At 34.7% G+C, this 16,946-nt stretch overlaps 1 protein-coding gene across 2 annotated transcripts in view; it reads left to right on the top strand.

Moving 5' to 3' along the window:
* Positions 1 to 4,434: 4,434 nt before the first annotated feature.
* The window catches only part of LOC123532172 (CD109 antigen-like), a 34,362-nt gene continuing 21,850 nt past the window's right edge, over positions 4,435 to 16,946 (top strand). For both annotated transcript variants that reach the window (XM_053518602.1, XM_053518601.1), the window contains exons 1-16: positions 4,435 to 4,481; positions 5,903 to 6,011; positions 6,227 to 6,387; positions 6,857 to 6,882; positions 7,461 to 7,629; positions 8,386 to 8,456; positions 8,619 to 8,756; positions 9,752 to 9,791; positions 10,141 to 10,225; positions 10,758 to 10,872; positions 12,028 to 12,192; positions 14,268 to 14,357; positions 14,727 to 14,930; positions 15,424 to 15,525; positions 15,945 to 16,013; positions 16,456 to 16,653. In XM_053518602.1, coding sequence (XP_053374577.1) covers positions 5,944 to 6,011; positions 6,227 to 6,387; positions 6,857 to 6,882; positions 7,461 to 7,629; positions 8,386 to 8,456; positions 8,619 to 8,756; positions 9,752 to 9,791; positions 10,141 to 10,225; positions 10,758 to 10,872; positions 12,028 to 12,192; positions 14,268 to 14,357; positions 14,727 to 14,930; positions 15,424 to 15,525; positions 15,945 to 16,013; positions 16,456 to 16,653 — 1,701 coding nt within the window. In that variant the 5' untranslated portion in view covers positions 4,435 to 4,481; positions 5,903 to 5,943. The remainder of the gene's footprint in view (positions 4,482 to 5,902; positions 6,012 to 6,226; positions 6,388 to 6,856; positions 6,883 to 7,460; positions 7,630 to 8,385; positions 8,457 to 8,618; positions 8,757 to 9,751; positions 9,792 to 10,140; positions 10,226 to 10,757; positions 10,873 to 12,027; positions 12,193 to 14,267; positions 14,358 to 14,726; positions 14,931 to 15,423; positions 15,526 to 15,944; positions 16,014 to 16,455; positions 16,654 to 16,946) is intronic.

The raw sequence follows: 16,946 nt of genomic DNA, 5'->3' as shown, positions 1-16,946 counted from the left end.
CCGTTTAATGCATACTGAAGCTGTGTTGTGTAATTTGGAGCGGCGTATCAAAATTTGATGCCATGCAGCCAAATGTGAGCCGTTTAACGAAACACAAATGCGTGCATTGTAAAAGATTAGTAAGACAGTATCAGTTCATAAGTTTGACCTGTTATAAATATAGATTCTGGATATGTTTTCAGAAGAATATCTTAAATTTTGTCCTAAAACCGACTTCGTGGTAAAATTCTAACATTTAATTTCAAACAGTTCCTGCGATTTATCTCAGTATTATTAAAAGGGACCTTATTTTCGGGAAACATCTTTCTTCTTAGTTTAAGCTTTTTGAGAAGTATGATTTGTGAAACAGACTCAGTAATAGAAATAATAATGACAAAATTAACACTAAAAAATTCCAGAGTTAATTATTAATAATATAAAATCAATGTTAACATGGATTTCATACGATCTGTAAGGGGATTTGTCAGGGTCGGATCCAGAAATTGTTGACGGGAGTGGGGAGGGGGAGGGGGCACCAGGGAGACATCACCGCCGAGGCGAGTAGAAAGGTATTGGAGTGGAGTGCCTTTGCCAATGTTAGGGAATTCAGGGGGACTTCCCCAGGGATTTATTTGAAATACAGGTATGAAATGGTATCCTCAGCTGCATTTATTGGTGGGTATACTCCCCTCTTATCAGGGGAGGGGGGTGGAGATCAGGGGGCTTTCCCCTGGAAATTTTTTAATTACAGGCATGGAATGGTGGCCTCTGGTGCATTTTTATGTCTAAATTTTGAGGTATTGTAGGAGTACGTAAATCCCTTCTTGATTGGGTGGTCAGGGGCTCTCCCCCTAGAAAATTTTGAAATACAGGTATGACATGGTGGTCTCTAGTGCGTTTCTGGTTCTAAATTTTGAGAAAAAATATTCCTTTGTCAAAATAGTAGGGTGAATCTTTGATGAGTATAGGTCACTTCTCAGCCCACTGGGGGGGGGGGGGGGGGGGGGGGGGAGTTGGCACGAGCCCGCTCGGCCCGGCCCTGGATCCGGGCCTGCTATGAACCGAGCGAGCGTAGCAGGTACTTGTGGAGATATAGTTAATACTTGTATGAAATCCAGGAAACTGACCGACCAACTTAAATGAAATACTGTTAAAAAACTGCGGCATAGTTAGATCTACCCCACCACCCACCCCCGAAAAAACAAACAAACAAACAAACATTGACAAAACATTGTACAGTGAAGTACCTGTAATTTAAACATTCTGTCTAGAAGCAAAAACATGTTAACATTGATTTTATGTTATTATGAGTAAATCTAAGAAGAAAGGTGTTTCGTTTCACAGACATAAGGTCCCTTTTAATACTGAGATAAATCGCAGGAACTGTTTAAAATTAAATGTTAGAGTTTTACCTCAAGATCGGTTTTAGGACAAATTTTAAGATATTTTTATGTAAAACTGATCCGGAATCTATATTTATAACAGGTCAAACTTATAAACTGATAGTTTTAACCTTTTACAATGCACGTACTCGTGTTTCGTTAAACGGCTTCACATTTGGCTACATGGCATCAAATTTTGATAAGCCGCTCCAAATCACACAACACAGCTTCAGTATGCATTAGACGGCGCCAAGCTTTAATAAATCGTTTCATTTTACACTGCACGAATTCATGTTGCTTTAAACGTCTTCAATTTGGACTGCATGGCATCAAGTTTCTATACACCGCCCTAAATTACACAGAGCGGTTTCAATATGCATTAGACGGCGTCAAGTTGTAATAAATCATTTCACTTTACACTGCACGTACTCATGTTGTGTTAAACGGCTTCACATTGAGCTGCATGGTATCATGTTTTGTTGGATGATTTCATATTACGGTGCATCGCAACAAGTTTTTCAATGCATCGTTCCATGTTTAAATGAATGGAATGAAGTTTTGTATTAAATGGTCTCAAAATGAAATGCGTTGAATGCAAGTATATTGGACGGGGTTGAGTTTTAGATTAGACGGCGTTGAAATGCACTGCACTGACTGACTTGTTTAGGAATGGATTGTATATTTACTAATTTTGGCGGTTACCGCCGCCCATACAGATGCTTCTAAATGTCTCTTTACATAGGAGTCGACAACCGTTAATGATGTTTGTCGAAAAGAAGTATGTTTAGAGGATAGGAACAATAAAAAAGGTACGAGGGTCCTGCAAAAAGTTCTGCCACTAATGGGCTTCTCTAGTTGTATCCCAGATATCTTTTAAAACGCTGCGTTTCACTTGAACGGTGTGTCCAATAGCTAACGATATCCGTTTATTTCGAGCAAATTGCTTTTTAAATGACCAAGTTATTTGATATTGAAATAAATGCAGTTATATACAAAGTCGCGATTAATTAAAAAGGTTCTGTAAAGAGGAAATAATTTTGATAAAACGTAGCACTTAAGAAATCCAAACCCAATGACAGAACTTTCTGCAGGACCCTCGTAGCATTTTTGGGGTTCAAACCCGTCTATTAGTTTTGATACTCTATTATGCTATAGGGAGTCACAGTTTCTTAGAAGTTTCTAGCAATAATTAGGCACATAACAAATACACCGAAACGGTTATAGTAAATAAGGCAAATTTGTGATCAAAGTCAATTTAAAAATAAGTAAGTTCGTATGAGAAGAATTTAATACTTTTATCAAAACAAAAGGTTTAATATGATTATGTGTGCAACCAAATTTTAACGAATATGAAGTGCATACATTACAAAAATAACACAGAGCGCCGAGTAGGTATATACCTTTATATTACAGCGTGATACATTTGCCGCCATAAGTGTAGCGATGTACTTTTAAAGCTACCCAGCATACTTACAAGGCCGGAGAAAAATACATACTGCATGATGAAAAATATAGACATGCTCTCCTAGCAGTGTCTTCGTTTACCGACATCGAAGTATTGAACTATTTTGAAATGATGGTATGAATAGCACCTATCAAGGAGTATTGTAACGGCGTTTCCAATGTGTGCCTTTGACAACACTCTGGATCCGGATCCTGCTTAAAGTTAATAAACCCATTCAATGTTGTGTCACTTGTCTTACTTTCATGTTCACACATCCAGAATCTATGTATGGCGCTTGACAGTCTGTAACGTTCCCAAATCCAGAGCTTAGCATACTGTCACGTTCATACATCTAGGACATATGTATAGCGTGTGGCGTGCACTCATGTTCACCAATTAATAATATGTATATAACGCTTGGCAAACAATCACGTTCAAAATAATAGAACCTATGTATGTCTCTTGAAATACTTTCACGTTTACCAGTCCAGAATCAATTTATGGCTATTTGCAAACTTCCTCGTTCACAAATCCAGGATCATCGATGTATGGCACCAGGTATGCTGATACATTTACACATTAAAAATATATGTATTGCACTAAGCATATGGTCACGTTCGTCAATCAAGAACCTATGTATATCGCAAGGAATACTGTCACATTCTCCATTACCGAATGATGAAATGTGTTGATTTTCAAAATATACGTAAAAATGGTACTAGTAGCTTCCTCGAGTGGCACTCAGCATTAAGAAGTTAGTGCTAGGACTGGTTAGCCCGGTATCAGTATAATGTGACTCGGTAGGATATCATGTCACGCGTCTACTGAAAAAATGTTGAAAAAGAAGTTTAACACAAACACACGCACGCACGCACATACAAACACACATAATTAGTGTTTACGACGGAATGATAGTTAAATGCATATTTTTGACATTTGCCATCATTGCAGTTGACATTGTTTATGACATGGAGAGTGCATTTTTCCCAAGACACCGTTTTTGACATCATCATTAGACGTAACAAGTACTTGTAGATATGATAACAAACTCGTTCGTTGATATGATGTAAGTAACAAGTATGTAAAAGCTAGTCGGTGACCCGTTAATTATGCTAATGTTCAGTATAGATCTGTGAAGCACATACTGGTATACCATTGACAATTTCATTTAGATAGATTCTCTTTGAATCTTTATATTGCAATAGCTGGTTCTTAGCCAGTCATTGCATTGGCAACTGTTCGCACAGAAAGCAAGATAAACCGAGCCTTCACTGGTTTTAAAAGCCCCGGTCTTGTCAAAACTCCTACCGTAATATCAACCTGTCGGGACGAGCCGAAAGGTCATAGCTTCTCACAGGCGTAACACAAGCTATACCTGTATGAACTATTGTTGCTTGCTGTAGGCGGCAGGCAGTAAACTCAACCTTACTTGTTCTGTCTTTGATAAGATAAGACGTGTCCTTAAACACGCCTTATTTGAAACAGGATAGAAAAGTAGGTGCGAAACTTTTGTTGATAAGAAAGCCGGTGCTTTCAAAACGGATGTAACTGATTTCGAAATAGATATAAGATAACTTAGTTTAATGTCAAAAGAGTGCGTCGGCTCTGAAAGGTATTTAAGAAGGAACCCAATTACCTCAATATCAGTTACAAATTACTTGAGGATACTTATACTTGTAAGTTAAGCTTGAATTTTATTTTGCGTTTGTTTTGACGCTTGAATTCATTACTTCTTTTTAATATAATATAAAGTAATGCTTGTATGGCATTGCATACTGCTTAGTATAACTTAAAGATAAATTAATGTTTTGAGTCAACATCGTATTAGGGTCTTGATATGAAGCCCGCCCGCTTAGCTCAGTAGGTAGAGCGTTGGTCTACGGATCGCGGGGTCGTGAGTTCGATTCTCTGGTGGGGCGTATGTTCTCCGTTTCTATTTGATAAACGACATTGTGTCTGAAATCATTAGTCCTCCACCTCTGATTGATGTGGGGAAGTTGGCAGTTACTGTCGGAGAACAGGTTTGTACTGGTACAGAATCCAGGAACACTGGTTAGGTTAACTGCCCGCCGTTACATGACTGAAATACTGTTGAAAAACGGCGTTAAACCCAAAACAAACAAATAAACAAAATCCTCCATCACAATTTGAATACAATGTTTTATCATTCTAGCCTGACTAAATCAGCCTGACTAAATCACTAACATGAACACTCTAGCCTGACTAAATCACTAACATGTACACTAACAATTCTGTTGTAAATGAACACTTGTGAAATGTTTATAACTCAATTTAAATGACAACACAAGGAGATGTAACATTTGTTTTACAGAGGTTATTACTCTAGGAAGGTTAATTTTCTAAGAACCTGATCTACTCTGAAATAAAGTATCTGTCTTTTAAAGGGAATACTTTTTCACAAATGACCATTATAGAAGATACACTTCGCATTGTATACTAATTACTTATCTACACTTTTTATATAAAATTGATAATAGCCCGCTAAATAAAGAAGGGTTTTAACATTTACTTCAATGTGAGTTTTTGCATACATGGCATCAGCACGTATATATTTCAGCTTAATAAACGAATGTTATCTTGTGAAGGCATAAAAGAGGACAAATCCTAGCATTATCCAACATTTGGGACATAATTCATAAATGGAAACAAGAACTAGCTGAACATTTGCTAAGATTTTACGTTTTTATTTTCATTTACTCATAAGTTATATTACAGTATTAATGAAGCATCAATTTAGTATCAATAAAGGCACATCCAAAAACGCTTTTCCAGGATTATGACAGGCAATGGCTCGATGATTAGAAATAATCACTTGATAGACAACTATCTGGTCGAGCAGCTCATAATAAAGCAGAAATTTCTTTGATTGAAAACTGAAAGAAGAGGTTGAAATAAATAAAATTTTATCCATTTATTTATCGTATGATGTGAGACAAACAGCTACCACGTTCAAACATTGTAGACATTGCGAAAACACATGTACCTTCTTGTATTAATGAAATCATAATGCCATGCTTGCAGTTCAGTAGTTTTTTGTCTATTTTTAACAGTCTTGCATTTCGTTTTTTTTTTGCAGAAATTACAATCATATTCAGTTGGAAAGAGTGAAAATCGGGCATGGCATTTTTGGCATTTCTGGGCCTCCTGGTGGCGGTTGTCCATGCGTCTCAGGATACTCACACCGGGTAAATATCAGTTTGGTATTTACTGAATTAAATGTATACATTCTTACAGAGAACAATCGTAATGTACTCGCATGTGAAATTATTCTTAAATAATTTATATATAAAATGCATAGAAAACGTAACTGTTTTCAAGCACTAAAAGTGACCGTTGTTTTAACAGAAATTTGACCAGATGCTATCAGTTAAGATACATCGTTTGTTAATTTTCTTTCAAGAACTCACTGGATAGTAATTCCGGATAAATTCACCCCTGGAGCACCTCTCCCCTTAACGTTTAATTTCTACAACACGTCCGGTGTAGATGTTCTCGTGCAGGTAGACCTGATACGTGACGACCACCACCGTGTAGCAACCCTTCGCCATACATTTAATGAAGGTATTATTGTCCCATTGTTTCTACACTGAAAATAGTTAAACTTTTTGTTTTTTTTTCTAGTCTGTTAAGTCATATTGACACAATTTAAGAGATATTACACTTAAATCTGGTAAGAAAAGCACTAGATGTCCCACTCGGCATTTGATCAGGCACACACGTGTTAGCCACACACCACTGACCGCCCTCAAGCCACGTGGATGGCTGGATGGATGAAATACTTTTATACCCTAAATGCGTTCCGAACAACAAGGGCGAATGTAAAGCAGTGAGACGTTTGCAACTTTTATCACTCAACCTGGGGCTATCGCCTTCCTTTTGAACAGAATATCACATTAGTACGACCGTGACAGTCGCGTAGAATATATTAAACTTACGCCATCTCTTCATAGTTATTCCACTATATCATATTCTATCTAAGTTACTCACGATGTTGAAAGTAGCTTATAAACTTCTTAATATTTCTTTTCAGCTAAATCTGAGATCTTGCAGATGCAGGTATGATATTTGCAATTATGTCCATAGCATAAATAGTTTTTCTTCATATTTTGTTTATCAATAAACGATACATATACGGAAATCCCAAACACCTCTCAGCAATTATCTCCCCATGCTAAATTTTATTATTATATTCTTTTAATATTTGATTTTTTTTCACATAGCCTTGCTTCTCTGCATTCTCATCAATCAGATGTTTGCCAAAAGCCCGGGACGAAGCAGAGAACAATGGCAATCCACTGGTTTGCGAGAAAGATAAAATCTTACGTCTAAAGATGAAAAAATTGATTTATCTAGTCTTATTGTGAAAATATTTGCTGTATCGGGAGGTGTTGACTGAGATGGTTATTAACAATACGGGGTTTTGTTCATTTCCTTGAGACAGGAAATGGCATATCTGCTGAGATTTGCAAATTTTTAGGTAATATACAAATATAATCAAATCTATTAATTGATTTTTTTTAAAAGCATATAATACGACCAAACAAAACAATAGCAGCCTCTGTTTGATGAATAGTTTTGTACTTTACAACCCATTTGGCGCCTCCATCGTTTAATGTTTTTTTTTTAAATCACAGGTACCCAGCACAGGTGATGATCCAAACACATACACTCTGCTTATCAACGGTTTAAGTGGAGTATATTTCCAAGAGCACGGTATCATTCATTATGACTCGGGATCGATGCCAGAAAAGTTTGCAATTCATATACAGACAGACAAAGGCATCTATAAACCAGGACAGACAGGTATAACATTGTTGGTCGTTGCAATAACATATATTTAATGTCTTTTGTATTTGTTAAACAGTATTTTATTTTATTATATACCTATATAAATTCTGTAAAAATTTCGAATTGTATTTCGTAATTAAATATGAAAAGGTAGAAAAAAAAATCGTATTGTACCTTTTGAATTCCGTATTCAATCTGACTAAAGTACATCTCCAATTAACGCTACGCACATTGGATCTGACGACGTGCTATTGATAGCCTCGTTCTGACGGCCTTTCCGCTAGCCAGTCAGTGCCTTACTTACAACATTTTGTATGTGAAAGTAGAAATTTAAAAAATCTATATTTAGCCTGGGTTTTTCGTATTTACAATTCTTATGACAACCACATCGCGACTACGCCCTCGTGTTTTGAGAGAAATCATATGTCATCTTATGGACTTGGTCACGTAAGGTGTCAGACAGCCTGTTAGCTCAGTCGGTAGGGCACTCGCCCTGTAAGCGAGGGGTTCCGGGTTCGAGCCCCGGACTGATTGCACATTTTTCTTACCCTTTGACATTCGACGCTATTTTGATGGTTCAGCCAAATGCTTGAATACGATTCAATATGAGTTTATTACATCAGAAAATTTTCAGTTATCTTTTAGGTATGACATTATTTAATTGTGCTAGTTTTTGTTGTTAATCCTGGAAGTATTGTTTTAAAGTTGTTCAAGTTCTATATTTACATGTATTCAATGTGCATCAATACCTTTAATTCCACTTTGTTTCAGTTCGTTTCCGAACGTTCGGTATTTCCTCTGATATGATGGTCTATAGTGGAGATTTTAATATTTCTATCTTCGTAAGTATTTCACCACTGTTATTTGTAATGACTACTTCTTTTAAAGATAAAAACTGTGTTCTTAATACCCTTAATCTACAATTAATTTCTGATTTCATTTGAAAAAGAATCCGTTAGCTAATTCTACCTTTGTTAGATATCTCATTATATTCTGATACACAGGACCCAAAAGGTAACCAGATGAAGAAATTGACAAATGTATCAGAGTCGACTTATGGTGTGGTCGAAGATTTTCTAATTATGGACACAGAACCAGTTCTAGGAAGGTGGAAAATTACAGTCAGCACAAACAAACGATCAGTATGTATTGATACATTTCCAGGACCTAATTAATAGGTTTTGAGTCCACCAGGGTAAATTATTAGTGTACATAATCCTAAGTTTTGTGAAGAGAAAAAAATAACTTGAATCTGCCAACAATTTGTTCTGTATGCACATATTTGAAAAAAGTATAAGGGTTGTTAGTGAGCCTTTACTACGCTGTAACCTTATAAAATGTTTGTTAGCATCATGTCCTTGTAAAATTTGCAATACTGATAAATCATGGTCAGGATGACATCTCTGTTTTTTCCCGTTATAGTTTTTGCGAATAACTAAAGGTTTTTATTACTTAACATATTTCAAAAATGTAGAATAAGACGAATGTCAAAATCCTGTAAACAGTATTTCTCTATAGAAGGTGCATTATCTGAAACAAATACATACTGTATGCAAGAAAAAAGAATTTCGTCATTGTCTAGAAGTTTATTAGCTCAACGTGATCATGGTAAAACCCGGAGAATCACGTAAGGAGAATATGCTGATTGTCTTTGCGGATCAAATATCGTAACAGGCACTTATCACTATATGAACATTAACTATCGTGTCGTTGTTCAACATATTGACGCTTATAGTTTAAACATACTCTTTTTCAAACAAATTGGTACGATTACAAAAGACATATTAGCATTAACAATCAATTTAAAAAGGGATACGACCGAAAGATTAGCTTATAGAGGTCTTCTCCCGTTTGAAGTGAAATTACTTATACATCTGACGGGCAAGTATATAATGTTTAAAGTATCATATTTTACAACGATCAAATAAATTTTCATAAGAAGTATGAAAGGAAAGACGATGAGATTTGATTTGTATTAACAAATGCTGGAAGCAGACCTATCATGTTGCCTCAAAGACTCTTAATAGATAATAAATTTGCTTTTACTTTTAACATTTGTTCTACATGTATCATAACAAAATTTTATATCATTCATAAATTATTCGAAATATAAATTCAAAATGTTATATTCTTTCAGTCGTCTCATGAGGAGAAATATTTTACAGTGGATAAATATGGTAACGAGTTTTGTAATTCTATATTTTCATATTTTATATATTTGTTTCTATATCGTTTATTTATCGAAGTCATGAGAAAGAAAAAGATATGCTGATATGTCTTGTACATTTTCAGTATCAATTTTATCAAGTTAAAATAGCTTTGAAAGAACAATTTTACGCGGAAATGCTAACGATTTGAATTTAATGAACAAAGTTGTTTGATTTTTTTTTGAGTTAATGTACTGCCATTGTCGATGATTATATTGCAAATATAATATTGAAATTGTAACCAATATTAATAACATGTAAAAGTTTATATTGTCAGTTTCCCAAAACTAAAAATGATCTGAACCATCTTATTTTTCAGTACTACCGAAGTTCCAAGTAAATGTAGAGTTACCCCCATTTGTTGTTACTACGGACAAGGAAATGCATGGCACTGTCAAAGCAAAGTAAGACAGCTTTCTAATAAATGATTTATATTTAATACCAGCTGTAAATTTGATAACGTTAACATTGATCTGATTATTTATAACTCATTAGGAAAAATTATCCTAATTTGCTGTTGTTTTCAATTTTATATGTTATCAGCTTTCACTTCCTGTAGTTTTACAACAGTTAGATGAGATCTACATAAATTGATTTTTCTATAATTGCGAAAACTGGAAACAGACATTAAGCCCATGTGTTCCAGTGAAATCAATGTGATGATAGTTTCTACGTAACGACGGCCAGTTGGCATTATGGTTCACGTTGTAAACTCTAAATCTTCCGCAACGAGCTGAATGCGAAGTTAGACAATAGTTCGTATAGACCGATGTATTTCCTACGTGAAAATGTCACAGGGAAGAACCAGACATCATCATTCTATCTTAATGACTAACAAGGTTGTCACAGAAATGAATATTTGCAATTTTAATGGCAAGAACAGTTATGGCTTTATATTTGATTTAGGTATAATCTGACTAACATGTATTGTTCCAGGTACACATATGGAAAGCCTGTGATAGGAACTGTGAAGCTATATGCTGATATTGACTACCGTAATACTCCATGGAAATACCATGGTGATGAAGTAATGGTAGAAGCAGCATTTGATGTAAGTGCATTTTTGCATTGTTGCTTGATATCACTATTCCCTCCCTTTGACCGGCTGGTTGAAGTCATTTGTCTCTCAACGAAAATTCTTTTGGAAGCTTGAATTTGTTTATGGGTGGTATATGTACTTATTTAACCTCTTGACTGTGAACAATTATATATTTAGCATGGGATAACGCATACTAGTATCTATATTTTAAATTGTTTATCAGTTTTCTTCATAACGACACTTAGAACATTCTGAAATAAATCAACAAAAAGCTACCCATACACCCTATCTTTTCTCACAACAAGTATTCGTCTAAGTCAGACATCTGTAGTGAAATAGGAACAACTGTGACAGTTTTATTTCCTAATGCACTACAGTAAAAATAACTGGACTAGCTTGATACATTTGGAAGAATATAACAGTGTACTTTTTTGACCTTGTCGGTGTAGTACGGCTTTAAAACATGATACGTAATGTCATATGAACGAAAGTATTCCCATTTTTACTTAACATCGGTGTACGACTATACGTGTTCCTAATATTCTTCACTGAATGAATATAATGTCCAAAAAGCTTCATTTACGCCTATATTTTTAAAACCTTTTTGCGCCATTCCCACTTGTCTATTAATTACTTTGATTGACAGAGCAACAACGTTCGCGATTAAGTAATGGAATATCGACCAAACAACGATTCCTTCTATAAGAAAACCAACTGCAAAATAACGTATGATCTAAGTATTTGAAATTAGACTGACCTAGCCCCGGCACTATTCAACAAGATGGAAGAAGATTGCTCGTGAAAAAATGTCCAGAGATCATTGGGATCATTGTACCAAAGTTGGTTAAAAGTTGCATTTGTGAAAGTTGCATTTAGTAAAAATAATAATTCTTATTCGTTATTGGTTCACCATAAAAATTGATTCGCTATATGACCTTATTTATATTGTGTGACCTCTGCAAAGGACGATATGAAATAACCAGAAGTCTTTACAAGACTGAACGTTTTCATGCTTCTCCATTACAGTTGACATTTAAAACGGGCGAAAATGTAACAATATTCAATGACATTTTATCGCACGTAACATAATATTTTTCAAGTTTGTTTAGTAAGTTGCATTATATTCAAATTGATTAGAATGAAAGGTTTTTGCAATTTTATTCACAGATAAACGGCGAAGCCAAATTCACTGTTCCATTCAGCCGTATTACTAATGAAGTTGATCCGAACTCATATCAACCACTTGTTGAAAAGTTAGCAGGATACCACCTACAGATTAAAGCTTCTGTCACAGAAAGTATCAACAACATAACAAGAAACGCATCAGCTCAGGTTTGTATACCTTTCATTATACCTTCAATAAAAGGGATGTGTGTGGGGTTACGGGGGACCTCCCCCGACTTTTTTTTTAAATATTGACTTCACTTGGTGGAGTCTGGCTACTTTTTAGGGTGATACTTCGACAAAAAATTATACGCACTTGCGTATTGTGCGCAACGGTAGTTACGCCTATCTGTCTTTCATTTAAGATACAAAAAATGCACCTAATTCGACGGATTGCGTTTTAAAACAACGAAAAAGCCCGAAGGCTTCGAATCACATGGAGGCTGGTACCTGGCTTTCTGAGCAAGCAAGTGTAAATGCATTTGCAAGCTGAGAACCAGGTGTTGCAGTATAATCCCAAAGATACTCTTTCTAAATGAAGGATGTTTACTTTTTGCGTAATTGATCGATGGTATACCAGCAAATGAACAATCTCAATATATTGAACTTAAGCATAATAAATTGGCCGCTGAAAAGCTTTTATGCAAAGATAACCTTATCACTTTTATACTACATCTATGTGATAATAAAATAAATGAAGATATCAGAGGTCACAGTTTCGTCATAACAGTATTTTTCTCGATTGTTTTATAAATTATTCATTATATCCTCTGTCAGTTATTATTTATTTCGTCCGTTATTAATCATGTTCAGTTATTATACCCCCACCAAACTTGTTTTAGGGGGGTATAAAGGAGGCAGTTTTGTCGCGTCCCGTCGCGTCACGTCCCGTCCCGTCCCGTCGCGTCCCGAAATCTATTATCTCAGTTATTACCAAATGGATTTGATTCAAACTTAAAATACATGTTCCACCTTATCACCCACATCATGTGACACAAGGTGCATAACTCTTGACACCAAGTTTTCATGAATTATGTCCCCTTTTACTTAGAATTTAAGGTTAATTTTGTTGTATTTTCACTATATCTCAGTTATTACTAAATGGATTTGATTCAGACTTAAAATAGATGTTCCACCTCATCACCCACATCATGTGCCCACATCATGTGACACAAGGTGCATAACTCTGACACCAAGTTTTCATGAATTATGTCCCCTTTTACTTAGAATTTAAGGTTAATTTTGTTGTATTTCCACTATATCTCAGTTATTACTAAATGGATTTGATTCAAACTTAAAATAGTTGTTCCACCTCATCACCCAGATGATGTGACATAAGGTGCTTAACTCTGACATAAATTTTTTATGAATTATGTCCCCTTTTACTTTAAATTTATGGTTGATTTTGATGTATTTTCACTATATCTCAATTATTACAAAATGGATTTGATTCAAACTTAAAATAGATGTTCCACCTCATCAGCCACATCATGTGACACAAGGTGCATAACTCTGACACCAATTTTTCATGAATTATGCCCCTTTTTACTTAGAATTTAAGGTTAATTTTGATGTATTTTCACTATATCTCAGTTACTACTGAATGGATTTGATCCAGACTTAAAACAGATGTTCCACCTCATCACCCACATCATGTGACACAAGGTGCATAACTCTGACACTAATTTTTCTTGAATTGTGTCGCTTTTACCTAGAATTTAAGGTTAATTTTGATGTATTTTCACTATATCTCATTCTGATTGGCTTAGAGCCAAAGGGAAGTAACCTTTTTTTAACTTTTGTACTGAGTTTCTTCCCCTTAAATTCCAGGAATTAGTCTATTTTTAGAAATCCTATTTTTAGATTTTCAGTATTTTAGGTATTTTTCTAACTTTTTTATTATAAGTCCTATGTAAAAAGTAAAAACATTTTTCTGTGGTAACATGGGTCGGTAAGACACTTTTTTGTATTCACTTTTAGTGTATCTCTAATATGAGAGATTTAATATATTTACTTGTATTACTATACTAGTATTATACTAGTATTACTTATATGTGGAAGCCCAGGATGAAGTACTCCAAAGTATTTTTAAGATTCCTTATGGTTGCCATTCTTCTGTGACAAGACCGTATGGTGGGGTATGAGTCACTCCTGTGACAGTTCTAGTTCATTATGTTCTGTTATTATCTATTATGTTAATTCATTTATAATGTTCAATTAGTGAGTTTATTGTTATCTTTCAGGTTGTGTTCTACAAGGAACCATACACGATAAAGTTTGATCATTCGTCCAGTATGTCGTTTTTCAAACCAGGCCTTCCTTATATTGGACATGTAAGACCTGTTTACATTGTGACCTATAATACGCACTGTATAATTTATCATATATAATGCTGGAGCGTTTCAAGTTATTCACAAGCGATATTTTTGATACTTTTTAGGAATATTGAGCTCGTAAGCCTACTTTAGAAGTTATTTGACAGACAAAATAAAATAAAACAGGCGCTCTGGTCTTCCTGGTGCAAAGTTTGACCATGACATTGCGTATTCAAGCGTTACCGTTGTAAATTATGTCAGAAAACAGCGTAAAATGGATTTCTATGCATAGTCCTGACAAAATAAAAACAGAAAACCTACGGTCTTATACGGAATGTTTCCTAGTAATAGTATTCCTTATTATGTGACTTACTAATTTTTTTTCAGGTAACACTGACACAGGCAAACGGTAACCCAATTATATCTAGTACAGAAGATGTTCGACTTGTAAGTTATGTGAAGTTCTACGACTCTACCTCGCATAGGTATCGGGCTCAGTACCTCGCTGAACGAACATACACGCCTCCACCAACTGGTATCCTGGAAGTTTCGGTAGATCCTCCAGTGAATGCAACTTCTCTACATTTAGAGGTAGGTCTCATAGATATACATGGCGCTATCAAGATGAAATATTCTTGTGTTTATTTCATGAATGTTAAAATTAGACTGAAATAACTTAACAAGGGTGTACATAAAGTGCTATAATGATTCCTTGTTTCCGTTTTTAATTTAATGCTTTATCGATACTCTGAATGTCAACAAACTACTATTTTCATTATTTTTACAAAAACCTCACGGAAACATGTACAATGAATGTCGTTAATGATTATTTACTTGATACTTATCCAGGCATTACCAGTACTCTGAATGTCAACAAACTATTTTAAGGATATCATAATATGACCTTACCAATACACCGAATGTCAATTAATTGCTATTTTCATTTTCAAAGGTATTTTATCAAGACCTTACGGATACACTGAATGTCAATTTATTGCTCTTTTCATTTTAAAAGTATTTTATCAAGGCCTTATCAATACATTGAATGTCATTTAACTAATTAGCCGCTATTTTCATATCAAAGGTATTTTATCAAGGCCTTACGGATACACTGAATGTCAACAAGCCGTACTGGTTATTGGATGAAGGTAACATACAGCTATCCCAAAACTCTTCTTCAGTCACGGTAGGTAACATGAATTATATTATTCATTGTCCAATTTGTCCTTTGTATATCTTTACTGGAATGTAAAAGCAAACATTTTTTCAAGTCCATATGTAATGAAATTGTATTCCCTTTCTTCAATGTATTTTTACAGACGTGATGTTACCCTACATGGCGTGCATTATAACATTTTAATTCATAATTTGTATGATTGATTCGTTGCAGTTGTGTAACAGCTGATGTATAATGTTTACTTTCATATGAAGTACCAAAATACCATAACACAACGGCGGCATGTACTCTAACTGCAGACTCTTTCATATAAACCTACTGATTTGCTTGCCAACATAAATACTTTGTACAAGTAAAATATACATCACAACTCGCATTTACTTCAAGAAGTGTTATAAATGTTATGTTTGGTAATATCCCTTGAACAGGTTGGACAACAAGCAGTATTTGATGTGAAGAGGTCTGATGGAATAAGTCATATTCCACTGTTTTATGCAGTAAGTCAAACAACTATTTTTCATTTGTACGCAAAATTGTATCTTGTTTAAAAGTTCAAGATGACTCAAGTAAGCTCAAGTCCATAACATCGGCTTAAACGGAACTTCTTATTGTAGAATAACTGAATGGAATTCTTCATCCTATAAGATCAGGAATATACAACTGATTTTTTGAACGTATTAATGACGTCATAGTAAATAAAATGATTTTAAATTGTGCAATAAATCAATTTGACAGTAATGGATGATGTGAAAATGTAAACTGGTAGATCTAATATTGCTTAACGATAAATGTATTTCTTATAACGCTCTCGTAATCATAAAGTGTAACATAATGTTTTCTTGTTGTTTTCATTGCAAGACCTCAAACTCATGATATTTCCAATTGCGACAGAAGTAAACATTCATTCAAAATATATTTAACATTCATCTATTCAAACAGGTAATTGCAAATGATCGTATGGTTCATTCTGGCCATCTGTACGACAATGTGTCCAGTACGATGCAATTGTCGTTTTCCGTCACAGACAAGATGAAACCTTATGGAAAGATTGTTGTTTATTATTTCCACACTGACGTATGGAACGCTGATGCACTTTATTTTGATGTTAGAGAGGACGCCAATAAGTTCAGGAACAAGGTATTACAATGTATATATTTTGTAATAAGCTTTATGATGCCATCATTTTGTTAATTTTAATTTTTATAAACTTGAAACATTCATTCGATAAGGTTGAGCGTGTTGAGCGACCTGTGAAGTTTCCACTTTTTCTATTTTATGAGCGTTCATTTGTTTTCATTTGTTTTCTGTAAATATTCATGGTAGCGGCCATTTATCCTTTTAATTGTTGATATGCATATATAGCGTATCACTTATTTTCAGACTTAATATCAGTGCGAAGTTCGAGCTATTGTTTTTGAATGTCCGCATCA

This window comes from Mercenaria mercenaria, chromosome 11, assembly GCF_021730395.1.
Source record: "Mercenaria mercenaria strain notata chromosome 11, MADL_Memer_1, whole genome shotgun sequence".
Taxonomy (NCBI): domain Eukaryota; kingdom Metazoa; phylum Mollusca; class Bivalvia; order Venerida; family Veneridae; genus Mercenaria; species Mercenaria mercenaria.
This window is presented reverse-complemented; position numbering and strand designations above follow the sequence as displayed.